We start from the raw sequence: 13782 nt of genomic DNA, 5'->3' as shown, positions 1-13782 counted from the left end.
CAAACTTTGCGGGTGGACCTGTAGTTGGAGTGCCTTCGACTTCACTCACTGACCATGTTTAGATATGAGCCCTCTCGACCGAGATCCATTAGTGTGTCGACCGATCGAACCTCCACCACGTCCAGAAAGGTTGTCGTTCCAAAGGCAGCTATACGTTCAACAAGTCGCTTTTCCGATGCCGAAATTCCCATCCGGAGCATACACAAAGATGCCGCGTATGATGCCTGCGCTGTACCCCGCCTGATCAAAACCCCATGGGAGCTCGAACGAGGCAGGAGGAACTCAACACGCAGACACTCAAGGCCTATATACCAATTCCCGGCGCATATGTTCAAGAAACTCCCCAGGGAAGTGTACGACTGCATCCTTGCGCAGTTAGATCTGATCTATCAGGACCACAACCAAGCTTGTACATCGTGTTATCTTGGAGACCTCCACAGCCTGTCGTTGACGAGCCGTGCATGGGACAAGGCTGCAAGTGCCGTCATGTACCGCAAAGCTCTAGTAATTACCAATGAAGAGCATGGAGGGCTTCCGAAACTCAAGACAAAGGGCACAAGCAGATTAAAACTTTTGCGGAGGACACTTCGCGAGAATGCTGGACTATCCCGACGTGTATTGGAATTACACTTGTCTGACTTCCAATTGCTTTACGAGAACGCAACCATTGAGCGAGAAGAGATCGTGGATCTTGTCGCTTCCTTGGTTATGGCTTGTCCGCGTTTGGAACGCCTAGTCGGATTCCACGTTCACTTCTCACAAGCCTTCGACCGATTGTCGCATGCGCTGTCTACAAGGCGAAATCTCAAGGAAAGAGTGTGGATGTTGACCAATGCGGATGGAGACACCGGGGCAGATGATGACGACGAGACGATCAGAGGCAACTACATCGCCGAATGTGACCCAACCGAACGTTTCCTCGACCTGAGCTCTCAACACTCCATGCTCTCTAGTCTGGTTTTGTTTCAGGAGCAATGCCAGTCGTTGACACATCTCAATTTCCGAGCTGTGGTTGGGACTTTCAGAAACTCTCCACATTTGCAAAATCTCGCGATTTCTGGACTGGCGGCGCACTCATTCACCAACATGGCTCTGAACGCTATACCGACGAACTTACAGTCACTGCGCCTTGAGAACCTCCCCGGTATCACGGAGAAAGGTATACAGCGCCTTGCTACCTCGCAGCAGGCCGTATCGATCCAAAAACTGACGCTTGTGGACCTGGAAATTGGAAGCGTACTCACCATCGCGGACATTCTTTCTCCCCGTCTTACCAGCTTGAAAGAGTTCTCGCTCGTCCAAACCAGAGCACCCACATTATCGAGGCGAAATTTCGATCCTGAGTTCGGTTCGCCATCAGTTCGATATATCCACTGGGAAATACGCCTCGAGGCCTCTCCGCTGCCTTCATTCATTTCACCCACATTTGCAGAGCTCCCAGAATCACAACCATTTCCTTTCGCAAACGTTGAACCGATATGCTGCCACGCCACATCCCTGCTCGCAGCAAGTATCCAGGCCAACGCTTTTCCATTGCTACGTCGCATTCGCATCCCTCACGACCCTCAAGGTGTCATTCAATCGCTTTGTAAACCTCTTGCGACAGCACTCCTTCCGTCCGACACATCCAAGATTGCGACGGCTTCACGCATCTCCACTCCGGACGGATTTTCCATCATTTTAGAAGAGCCTGTCGTGGATTCCGCAAAGACACACAGAGCGTCCACTTACGGGGTGACATCAACATCACGTGTAGACTCTGTAGTCGGCTCCCCGACCTTCGAATCGAATCATGCAGCGGTCGCTCTTACACCGATGCGATCGCGTCTTGCAGCACAATCGCGGATTCTCGCTGCTAGGAAGGATGCTGCCATGACAATCTGTGTGTCGAGCCCCGAGGGCGAGGTTAAAGTGAACAAGATCATTGGTGGCCATGTCGGATACGTAGGCAGCAGAATTACCTACGACCTGAGGGCTGATAATGAAACGGTAGGGCGAACCGAATGGATCGTAGGGATGAATGACTTGGTCGGTAATGCTGAGAAAGAGAACCGGGACATGTTCGAAAGTAGTCGAAGAAGTTGTGGACATCTTGTTGGTAGCGGAGGGGGCAACGTAGTGGGGGTTGAGGATCTTTTCTGAGACGCGCTTTCCATCTATCAAATCGTCTCCTTTGTTCTCGATGGCTTGCAGATATGCTGCATTATCCTTTCGGTCGTAGAACACCCGGTGTGTTCAGCTTAGTTCAAGTAATTTCTAATGCAGCCTTAGCCAGCGCATCCCGTGGGCGGCGCTTTTATGCAATGCGTCATGATCAAATATGTTCATCAACCGATGAACATTCATAAGACAGGGATGCCGGCAATGAAGGCTGAAGTGTACTCGATCAAAGACTCGGGCCGAACAATCATCATGGACGCACAGTTGCAGATGGTGCACCTGAGTTGACCTGAGCCAATCGGGACCATGCCAACCCTTGCGCAAGCATTTTGTTTCTGACAGCCATGAAAGAGTGGGCCCGGTTCACGATGCGCGAGTGGTTTTGCGAGATGGGATTTGATTTGCGCATGCCGGCGATAGCACATGCATGGGATACTGCAATCCTTGACATCCCTGTGCAACCGAAGTTCAGCTGTAGAGTCACCTATCGGTACATCTACCGGATGATACTATAGGCAAGCTCGTACAGAGTCGCTTCTGCATGACTGTATACGCGTCAGCCCGAAGAGGCATTTCTCACGACCTTGCTGATGAATGATCTCGGTGGTCGGGCGTCGCATGCTCATTGGGGAGGTTTCCAAAGTCTGGTTGTGGCTAAAGCGTCTAAGATCTGAGAAGGTACGCTAGTCCAAGTAGAGAGATACGTATCGAGAATCGCAATCCGCTATGCCCTACAATGCTTCGTAGAATTATTCCTATGTGAAAGAAATGAAACCAGGTTCATGAGGATGTCGGTTGGTATACGTGGCCTTTTAAAGACGGCTCGTTCTGGCCATCTGCACAAAGATCCACTTCCACCCGGCAATAACATATTGGTTGTAGCCCAAACCTCCCAAACAGCAAAAGCACTCAAGAGATGCTAAATCCCGACAGAATGGTCAGTCGAAGCCAGAGCATAGTGGGACAATGGCTGCATGCTCAGGATACAGAGACGGGAACATACTTGGCTAGGCCATTGCGGCTTCCGCGGAGAGAAAACCTCACAAAAGCCAGCGCGGTCGCTCCTTGACCGCTGCATCCGCTCTGCCCAAGCCACAACACAAGAGTTCCTAACGATTCAGTGAGGGATACCTTCCCAATACCAACATCTTCGAAAGACCCATATATCGCAAGTGGGACGCTTTTACACGGCAGAAGCCGTGCTCCCCACGTGTGCCCTTCAAATTGCCGGGACCAGTAAGGTGCAGAGCTGCACGTAGATATGCCGTTCCTGGGTATAGAGCATCGCGCCCGTCTCTCGAGATGTTTAACTGACACTTTAACAGTCATCTCCGCAATCGAGAGGGATGCGCTACAGCCGTGGACATGAGTAATAATCGAACCACAATCATCTACCGACTCGAGTAGACTCTCGATCATGAATGCCGTTTGCCATGGTGAAGTTCCTAGCGGGATCGCCCGTGTAAAGAGTCGAGATGTTCCACCGATCGCCACACCGGTTTGATTCTTCCGGTCTAGCCTTGGCATCACATTGATCAAAGTGGATACAGGAGAGCCACAAGAGCCACATAGCTGGAAGCCGATAGTGGAGTTCAGCGCTAGGTTGCTTTCCGCGGACTTGAAGGAATGGTATTTGGAAGGCCTGGCGTTGCTAGGGCCGGGTTCGGATACTTTCAGGCAATCGTGCACCTGCTGCTTATATTCAAGTATGTTACATTTTCGTTTGAATCGTCCCTTTTCAGTTCCCAATTACTATACCCCCGAGGCCTTACTCCAGGACGTTTGATTACGAGACATGATTACCCAAAGACGGCTTTCGCGGACAGCGGCCCTGCGATGTGACCAACGCCCCAAGATACGTGAAGGATGCGCCGATTACGACCAAGAGATGCGAAGACGAACTTCACCAAGAACCCGATGATGGCCCCAACTCCGAAAGAATAACTCGAACAACCCAAAACGCTGCAAGAAAATTATGCTACCGGCTTGATTGGAATATGCCCCTCCAGTTGCGGCATAACCTCGAGGATCTTTGGATCGACAGTCCAGTTGTTTAGGTCGGCGATGGTGCTCTCAAAAAGCGGCGTCATACGGGTGTATCCGGATTCAATATCCCAGTAATGGCACGCATCGTCCGCGTATGGCCATGTAATACCGATCAAACCAACGAGATGCACGACTGGATATTCCTGGGGATGCGCATACAGCAGCTGGCGTACTTGGGGCCTGTAGGGTTATTAGTAAAAAACCAAGATGATGTGAAGAGCTAAAGAACTTACCAGGGGACAAGGTCAATAAGCATATCGTACGGTGACGTCTCCTGCTTTCCTGCGGGTGGCATCAACCATTCTGGGCTGGCGTTCATGTTCTCCACACTGGGCCATATGAGATACTGTAGAAGCATTAGGTCCGACTCGACAGCATACAAAGCATTTACTTACGCGCATCAATTTAGTCAAAAGCCATGTAGACGCGAGTCTGACTGGCAGAGGGGACGCGGGAAGCAGCCTGTTAACCGTTCTCGAACACCACGTCGAGACTGGCTGCGCATCCTGAGGGTCCAAGAAGCCCAGCAAAAGAGTATCGACATCGATCTCCGACCTTCCAAATATCTGCGGCTCGCTCCATCCGTTCGCGAGCTGGTCTCGTTTGGTCCTCCGATAGAACGCGCAATCGAAACCGAATTTGTTGAGGGCATTCGCCGCAGCCTCGAGGCTGAGCGGAGACGGGTTCGCGGCCACAGTCACGTCAACGGGATTGTCATGGGAATAGGCCAGCGAAGACTGGCTCTGCTCTCTCTCTTCACGGGAAGAACCGCCATAGGATGAGCCGGCCATAGGGTGTGTGTGACCAGGAAAGGGCTCGCTACTGCTTGGAGTTCCAAACGAGTCGGCGTCTGGAAGGGCAGGTGCTGGACCCAAAGACTCCTGTTCTTCAGTCAGCAACAGGCCAAGAGTTGTTGAGAAGAAACCTACCGAAAGCGCTTTCTTGACCTCCTCAGCTGAATGGTGTGCGAAACCATTCTTCTCCAGCTCGGACGCCCAATTTGCTGCCGATGCACGATCCGGGGCCATTGCCAGCAGCGACACGACAGACTTCATATCATCCAACTCCTTGGCTAACCGTCTGACATGGGCCCGCAGTTGAGTTGTCGTCTTGCCATCTTCTGCGACATCGTAGACACATGTGAGGTTCTTGGATTGGCAGGTGTTGCACTTTGGCCTCACGCCGTCGCACTGCGCATTCGTCAGTGTACCGATGGCATACCCGCAGAAAGGGTACGTACCTTGGACTTGCGCTTCCTGCAGCTTTCACATGCTATAGATGTGATCTTCCCGCGAGGCGTCCGCAACGCATACGTGCCGGCAATGGGAGACGAGTGCTGCCCCCGCGCGTTGGCAAGGGCGCCCCCAAGTCCCTGTTTGGGTGCCAGCGGGGCTTTGTGATTTGCAGCGGCGGACGCTGCCAGTGGGCGAATCACGAGGTTGGTTTGGTTGGTGTCGAGGTGGAGGGGCACCTGGCTTTCGTCCCACTCGGAGGGCTCCTGACTGATGGAGTGTCAGCAAAACTCAAACTCCTCTTCCAAATGGCAGCAGCACATGGCGATGCATCCCGACGGTCGCGCATCTGGCTTGCGCACATTGTTGCGTAGACTCGCATCGATATGCGCGCCGTCCATGGTGGTTTGGACCCCGCGCCAGCAGCCCGAATTCAACAGCCCCGAAACCAGTGCCGAAGCAAATCCTTGGAAGCGCAGCAATGCACGGGTCATCCTGACGCCGCAACGGGCAGGTATATCAAATTACCGTCGTGATAGCCAGGAGACCCTAAACGGACCACATATTCTCCGTCGCCAATACGACGTGCCGATATGCACAGCCACGGGCGGTCGTAAGACGACTTGCAGATCCTTTCCCCGAGGATCATCGCTTGAGCAATCGCTTGAGCAATCTCTCACGATTCCCAGGTAATTCTTGGCATCTCCGGATCGTACCGGTACTTCGAAACATGCTCTGTGTCTCTGGTGGATGATGGGGATTGGAGCCTGCCGCAAGCCCAGAGGGACGTCGTCGACTCATCGTACTGCAAGGCCATTCACCACGCTCCAGGTACTGGTTCGTCCTTGTGAGGAGTGGTAACGGAGTGCAAGACGGGCGAGAGATGGGTCCGGTCCGGGTCCAGAGACGGGGTCGGTTGCTATCGTAGGTATGCTGGTGGGGATAGTCTGCTAAGACTGACATACTCACATTTGGATTCCCTGAGCTTGTCCTACGGCTTCCGAGGCACGACGCATCAAGCGAGGATTTGCGCTACCTTGCGGAAGTCCTTCTAAAGTGTCAGGCAAGCTGCCACTGCCATACCAGTAGTTCAATCCTGTGGTATATGTTAGTGGGGGGGATCAAGAGCTGGACATGATGCCGATGTACCCGGAGACGAATTCGATGATTGTGCCGGCATGAATGCGAGCATATCTCAGGGCGGAGTTATCAACAAAAGGAGCTATGTCGGAGTAAGATGGTGGTGGAGGGAAGGATTTGCTTCTGCAAAATTCATATGGAAGATCCGCAATGCATATCGGGCATTAACTTTGTATATCCTCTACTAGAGCACTGAGCCTGAGGTTCATTAGTGCCCGGCGAACTCCTGTGCGGAACTGCTGACACGCACATAGAACTGGGACGAAGTTTCAAAACCGTCGCCCATCTAAACACCAGCTTTCGGAAGCAGCTGGATCTAGTGTTTTAGCGCACCACACAGCAACGACCGCGGGGAAATCGGGTTAGCGGACGGCACTGTTAGACTAGGCTAGAACCGCCGCTCCTGAGAGATGCTGGCAAAGGCATGCGAAACCGAACGCGCACATGCGACCCCATGATACTATGTCATGAACTTTTTGACTGGTATGAGTCGCCCTCCATCTGATTGAACAGAGATTTGTACAGCGCAACGAACTACCAGTACGCCATGCGCGCGATCAAGGTTGCTATGTGGAATCGGACCCTTTTTCTTGGTATAAACATAGGTACGGTCAGATCACGCCTGTCGATCATGACTTTGCATGCTCACTGGTGCAGTGACGTGCGGCAGATCGTCTCAAATCAACTTTCAACGAAGTTCCAGGCCTCCATAGCTTAGTATCCCGTATAGTCTCAACCTAACATGGACGCTTGTTGGAATGTCGCTAGGAACATGTAGAATCTGAGCAGCGCGACGCCCTTGCCCCAAGCCGGTGTGGTAATATCCAGTCGGACCGATAGCCACCAAAGCTTGCTGTACGCGCTGCCGCGTTGAAGCGCCCAACCGGGATCCGCCATGAGAAAAACGCAGTATGCTTAGACCATCAGGGATGGTAGGGTGTGACGTAGTTTTTAAGTTTATGAATGTCGGCTTCATGTGCCCTCAGGACGCCCGGACGTGAAGACCAACATGGTCAAGTAGCTTTTGCCAGGGTCAATAGTCAGGCAGCTGGGCAGGAACATTCTCCCGCACGCGCATTAGAGTGCAGAACGCCACCACGAAGCCACGCCACGCTCATATGCGTTTCTTTCTTCTATCCAGGTCGGTTGGCATACCTCCGTGCAGCGAGGTAAGCAAAGCGGCGGGCACAATGCTTCTTCCACTGCGCCTCCCGCCGGCAAACACACAAGCAAGAATACCCGAGATCTTCTTTCCACTAGCTGGCTGCTCGAATTCGCCGCACATTTGGCGATAGACAGACTACGCGGGGATACGGCGTCGAGGCTGGAACTTTCCACATCGTTGCCTATGTCAAGCTGTATGGGACGCCGTCTAAGTCGATGCTATTGTAGTGGTACCTTACGTTCAAACCTGTTCCTGACCCTTTTTCAATTGTCATCAAGCAATTATTCCAAGTCGGCCCAAACTTAGCCCAAGAAGGTATTCCTACCCTAAGACGGAGCACGAGGCTTTCAACTAGCTCCACACCATGAACGGGTACGGGGAAGACTTCGCAGTCGCTTCCTTAGATACATGGCTCTAACCATGTCTGATTGGTATCCCGATCGCATCTATAACCTAACGCCAACTCACCGAACATTCAACCGTGCAGTGTGCAACCACGTGCTACACATCTCGGTGAGCAGAAACTACGATCATACTGATTGTCGAAGTGTAACCACAAGCACCAAAGACTATCGAAGCCTGTCTCCCTTCTGAAGCTTATGATGTTTCCCAAGTAAGCATTTTCCTTAGTCGTGTTTGACCAATATCTCTGTGTTGATCGTGTCCGGATGATGTATTCTGCCTGGGCAGATATTCTGCCCCTCCGAGAAAGGAAATCGGACGCGCATTCCAAGCTCGATCAGCAACCTTGCGAGGTACTCCTAGACCATCACACCGAGATTTGCTCGTCGAAATCCGTCTGTAACCTTAGGTTACGAAGCCTCGAGTAGTCACTCAGGGATCGCAGAGTTTACGGCTCCTTGCGGACCTGCGCTAGACTTTGCGGCCTTGGAGTCTCAGACGTGTCAGACTACTACGGGCTCTACTGCTGCCCATTCACCCATTGAACCGTGATCAGACCCTGGTCGAGGATCTTCACAACTTGGTAATGCTTCAATCTATCCTAGAGCTAAATCATGGGTTCTAGATTTGAGAATTGTCTTACTATTAGGTCATTCTGTACTTGTACATTTTCAAGACCTGGAAGCTCTCCATCTGTTCTGCATCGTTGCTGAGGAGGCATGGAGTCAAAAGGATATTCGGGGGCGAGTTGGAGACCAGAAATTCAGCGTATAGTTCAGGGCTGGCTAGGTGTGTTGTGGTGTTCCCCGGTGTGGCCGGTATTCGCCGACGAATGACGTTAGGCAACATAAATCCGTGGATTGGTACGTTGATTTGGAACAGATGGCTCGCACACATGGCAGAACTAAAAAGCTTGGTTTGCAAGCGTCGAAGAGGCGTAGAAGAGAATTATACGGAGGATATCGATCGAGGTCCAGACCTGACTTCATCTCAGTCCCCTGCTGTCGGTTCTCCATCTCGTCCCAGTAGTCTGGCACACGCTATATCAGGGTCTCTACCGTTTCGTGCTTCCAGCACGTCAGTGGCTACGGAAGCTACGCCGACATTCGCGATTGGTTCGGAACTTCGTCCAATCTAGCCACAGGGTCATCCAAAACCCGAAGATCTTCGGTGACATACGTGAGTAGCGGACACAATGAAGTGCTTGAAAACGTGGCTAGCAAAGCTATCAGATCAAGTACGCTTCGGGTAACGTACTCATTCAACACATATGATGAGTACCGGAGCTCGGCTATGTTGGATATCATCTCCTGCAGGGTCAATCGTACGACTTTCATGCATCCTTTGCTCAAATGTACCTAGGTAGCGCAAATTTTATCTCACCTTGACTTCTCCTTTACCTAGGTACACTACGGTGTACACTGTAGAACATTTAGTCGTACTATCCGATTCTGGAGAAAAGAGTCCCGAATCTTGATTCGTTTCTCGTGGTCCCCAGCCAAACACATGGCCCGTGTTTTCTTTTTCCACATTGTGGACACTTTCTTCTTTGTACCTAGGTGGTATGTACGTGAGCTATCGTTCACCGCTGCAACTTGTGAGCATGACGCACACCGTGCTTTCCATACCATTACGCCTAAGGCGTGGAAGTGCCTCGTATTCTGCTGCGCGATTGTCAATCGCCCAGATGGTAGTTTGGCAAGGATAACATGTGTTCGTACACAATGTTCATGGTGATCATACTTGAAGTATTTCCGCGGACCTGCGAGATTCGAAAAAAACTCGCCCACCTTACCCAGAGACACTGGCTTACTGGACTACAACCGGCATGTTACTGTTACATGGATCGGCTCGCGAATCTTAGATGCGGAAGATCTTCGTGAGCGTAAGCTACCAAGGTAGACGGAGGGAGGCGCAACACAGCGGGTGCTTAGCCCCATGAGACAAAAGGCTGCACAGCCTCGGTAGGCGTCGAGGCGAGGCGAGCATACTTTCGGCGGGATGCATCCGATGCTATCTGTTGCACGCGATCCAATTGATATTGGGCAGTGACACAGCAACCACAACCCGTAACGAAGTTGTTTTGTGGAACTCCCCTGTGAAGAGTCATGGACTGCTGTTGTGGATTTCAACATGAATCACTGAAATCAGACCATCACCGCTTTGGCCCCTAGCATAGCGGAAATAGTAAAGGAGCATGGGGTGATGAGGCACGAGCGTGCTGTTGGTTGAGCAAGAAGTGTCTTTGGACGCCCAATCAGCATACACACCATTTTTGACGACGTCCAGGATCATGCAACTGGGTAAATCGTATCTGGCCGTTGAACGCGTCAATGGAAGCGGCGTCTGGTCAAAGCAGACGTCTTGTCCTATCCGCTACGAAGTCTGTTGTGTACATATTGCCAATTACTTATGTTGTAGTTTATCATTTTATAAATGTTGCAACAGAGGATGTATGTGAAGTTCACCTGGGCACACCTTCAGGTACCGGACTTTGGAAGCGGTCCAACAGCTCAAAAGCCCACTGCATGTTATTGTCACAAACGGCGTCACCACGCGACCGAGATGATTTTCAGAACACTTGAGCGCTGACTTGGAGAAGTAAATGTGGTCTTGCTGATGGACGTCCGTAGATGGGTTGTCACGGTGGTTGCCTGGATACCTATCAATGGATCCGCGTACCTAGGTCACGTGCTTTGCTTAGGTAACACCTAAAGCTCTGACTTCATTGCACTTTCCCCGCTGGATCGCGAAGCCAACCGCGACGAGACCACGACGAAATCACCCATCACCAGCGCGTTCCTACTCACCATCTTGGTGCGGTCGCGCTTGTCTCTCCTTCTCTGCTACACAGTCAGTGATAGAGACACTCAATCTTCTCATCAACAAGAAGCAAGCTGACGCCAGAATTTATCTTCTGAAGCAAGATAGCGCGGTCCAGCATCACAGCAACAGCCAACATGGCAACGTCTCGCTCAAGTTCAGCTTCAGAGGGCGAGGTCTTGGATACCCGACACAAGGCAAACACAGTCAACTCGCGCAACGAACCTGCGATTAACGGCTCAAGCAGGTCCTTTGGACTGGATGATGCTTATGATAACTATCGCGCATTGAGTCGCTCGCCTTCGCCATACCGCCGCAAGCGCACGCCATCACGCTCTCCGTCACCATATCGGAGGAACCGCGCCGCCGACCGATCGCCATCGCCCTATCGACGAAGCCGAGCCGATCACACTGGGAATGATTCAAGGGGCTACAAGCGCAAGGCTTCTCCGCCACGCAGTCGCCCTGACAAGCGGTATCATGCTGATCGTAGCAGACACGCTGACCCTCGACGGGCTCCAGGATCTTATCAGGGAGGGTTTGTCAAGGAACAGAAGGACGTACCAGACCGATCACATGCCAAGCCCATATCGTACGCCGAAGTCGAGAACCCCAATCCAGTACCAGATTTCCGAGAGACTCTGCCTACCGATAAGCGACCACAAAACTCGCGTCACGGAGATCAACAGCGCGATAAGTCTCGTCAGTCGCTGCCACAGAAGCAACAGGCACCTTCAGAAGGCCCGAAGACCGAGGCGAAGAAGACAAGCGTGACAGAAGATGTTGAGATGTAAGCGCAACCAGTGCCAACCGATCCCTTTACACAACTGACATTGCAACAGGACCTCCATTGACGATACCACTGAGTACACCCCGGCCCCTGTCGAAGAGAAAGTTCCCACTCAAGAATCGCGTGAGGAGAAACGTCGCCGTTGGGCTGCTATACGTGCCGCTGCTGCTGAGCAACAGAAGCCGAAAGACAGTCTGCTTCAGCAGGCTGTTCTCACTAATGCATCTGAAGCGGCAACCCATGATGTCGCGTCTCCAGCGGCCCACGTCCAAAGTCCCATATCACCGTTCGCATCGCCCCGTAACGGCAACCTCGACTCCGTACCGGCTTCACCAGACGTTATGGTAATCGACAAGCAGAACGTAATTAGTGAGGGCAACAGTCCTGCGGTAGCGAGTCCATCGGCGGCGGATTACGACCCGCTACAGGACATGTTGGACGACCGCGATCGAGCAGCCAAGAAGAACCAGAATCCCGAAGTTTCTTCAGATGCGTACCGCGAGACCGACCCGAAAGTCCTCTCTACACTTCCAGCTGAGAAAGTAGCACCTGTCAAGAAACAAAAGAAAGAGTTCGACATGTTCGCTTCTGATGATGAAGACGAGGAAGAATATGTCGGAGCTGAGCAGGCTGTCGTTGCGAAAGGCACTGTGCTTGACGAGAAGCTGCTTGACAACTGGGACGATCCCGAAGGATACTACAAGCTGATCAGCAACGAGCTAGTGGATGGTGGACGCTATCGCATGATCAAGGGTCTTGGTCGTGGTGTCTTCGCCAACGTCGCACAAGCTGAGGAGGTCAGGGCTGACAACGGGGATCCAAATCCAAGAATAGTCGCTATCAAGATGATCCGCCGGAACGACTTGATGAGAAGAGCCAGCCAGAAGGAGATGGACTTCCTGCGCAAAGTCAACGAGGCAGACCCACAGGACAAGCGTCACATCATTCGCTTACTGGGTTCTTTCGACCACAAAGGCCATCTGTGCATTGTGTTCGAACACATGTCGAAGAACTTGCGAGATCTGCTCAAGGAAGAGACCAACGGCCACGGTCTCACACTTCCAGCTGTGCGCATCTATGCGCGTCAGATGTTTCTTGGTCTCCAGCACTTGCAGAACTGTCAGGTCATCCACCTTGATCTGAAGCCAGACAACGTCCTAGTCTCTGCTGACAAGAAAACCATCAAGCTCGCCGATTTTGGTACCGCTGTCGACAAGCGAGACGTGATCGAGCGCACCGAGTACCTTGTCAGTCGATTCTACCGCGCACCCGAGATCATACTTGGTATGGAGGTTGGCTATCCTGTCGACATGTGGGCTGTGGGTTGCACTGTGTATGAGCTATGGACTGGTAAAATCCTCTTTACCGGACGGTCGAACAATCAGATGATCAAGTCTTTCATGGACTGTCTGGGATGGCCAAGTGAGAAACTGCTCAAGAAGGGTCTCGTCAACAACATTCTCGATAACTTTGAGTTGGGACCACCGCTTAAGTTCATCAGTCGGGAGGTGGATCAGTACAATAAGGTAAGCGTTTTAGTCTCTCTTAGAGGTAAAGCTAACGAGCCAAAGCTCTCTGTCCGCAAAATTGAACAGCAGAAGAAGATCAACCGCGATATGAAGACGCGAGTTCATGAGGCTGCCCGAAGCATCTCCACTGGAGGACCTACCGTGGGCGAGCTGAATGATCTTGCGGATCTGTTGAGCGCAAGCCTGCACATGAACGTCGAAAAGCGTCTATCGCCGAAGGAAGCTCTCGCGCACAAGTTCTTCGCCACTAAGAACCCCGCGTCTAAGACTGCCACACCTGCAAAGTCTGCTGTCGTCAAGCCACCCATGATGAAACGAGGCAATCCAGTTGGTACACCTAATATTCGTCGGTAAGCTCTACGATATGGATTTCAGCGTTGCAATCTTCTTGACTTTCGGCGTTGTTCTGCTTCTTTGCTTTCAGCGTGAAAATATGGACCGTCTTCAACGAAGGCGGCTAGGGCATGGGCTTCGACTTTGGAGTATGGAGTATGG

General features: G+C 52.0%; 3 protein-coding genes across 3 annotated transcripts; 2 read left to right on the top strand and 1 right to left on the bottom strand.

Moving 5' to 3' along the window:
* Window positions 1–327: 327 nt before the first annotated feature.
* On the top strand, window positions 328–2142 carry BKA58DRAFT_312806 (uncharacterized protein; the record flags this gene model as incomplete). The annotated part of the gene is made up of 1 exon (XM_046167402.1): window positions 328–2142. The coding sequence occupies one exon, from the start codon at window positions 328–330 to the stop codon at window positions 2140–2142; it is 1815 nt and encodes a 604-aa protein (XP_046026254.1).
* Window positions 2143–4133: 1991 nt separating this feature from the next.
* Window positions 4134–6618, bottom strand: BKA58DRAFT_313218 (uncharacterized protein; the record flags this gene model as incomplete). The annotated part of the gene is made up of 8 exons (XM_046167422.1): window positions 4134–4386; window positions 4440–4552; window positions 4602–5087; window positions 5136–5396; window positions 5447–5708; window positions 6274–6357; window positions 6408–6534; window positions 6588–6618. 8 exons carry the CDS (start codon window positions 6616–6618, stop codon window positions 4134–4136), a joined length of 1617 nt encoding a protein of 538 aa, XP_046026253.1.
* Window positions 6619–11105: 4487 nt separating this feature from the next.
* Window positions 11106–13641, top strand: BKA58DRAFT_312882 (kinase-like domain-containing protein; the record flags this gene model as incomplete). The annotated part of the gene is made up of 3 exons (XM_046167406.1): window positions 11106–11758; window positions 11811–13284; window positions 13330–13641. The coding sequence occupies 3 exons, from the start codon at window positions 11106–11108 to the stop codon at window positions 13639–13641; spliced, it is 2439 nt and encodes an 812-aa protein (XP_046026252.1).
* Between the last annotated feature and the right edge of the window lie 141 nt (window positions 13642–13782).

Source organism: Alternaria rosae, assembly GCF_020736505.1.
Source record: "Alternaria rosae strain MPI-PUGE-AT-0040 chromosome Unknown BKA58scaffold_4, whole genome shotgun sequence".
Taxonomy (NCBI): Eukaryota; Fungi; Ascomycota; class Dothideomycetes; order Pleosporales; family Pleosporaceae; genus Alternaria; species Alternaria rosae.
Note: the sequence above shows the minus strand (reverse complement) of the source record. Positions and strands in the feature narration are given on the sequence as shown.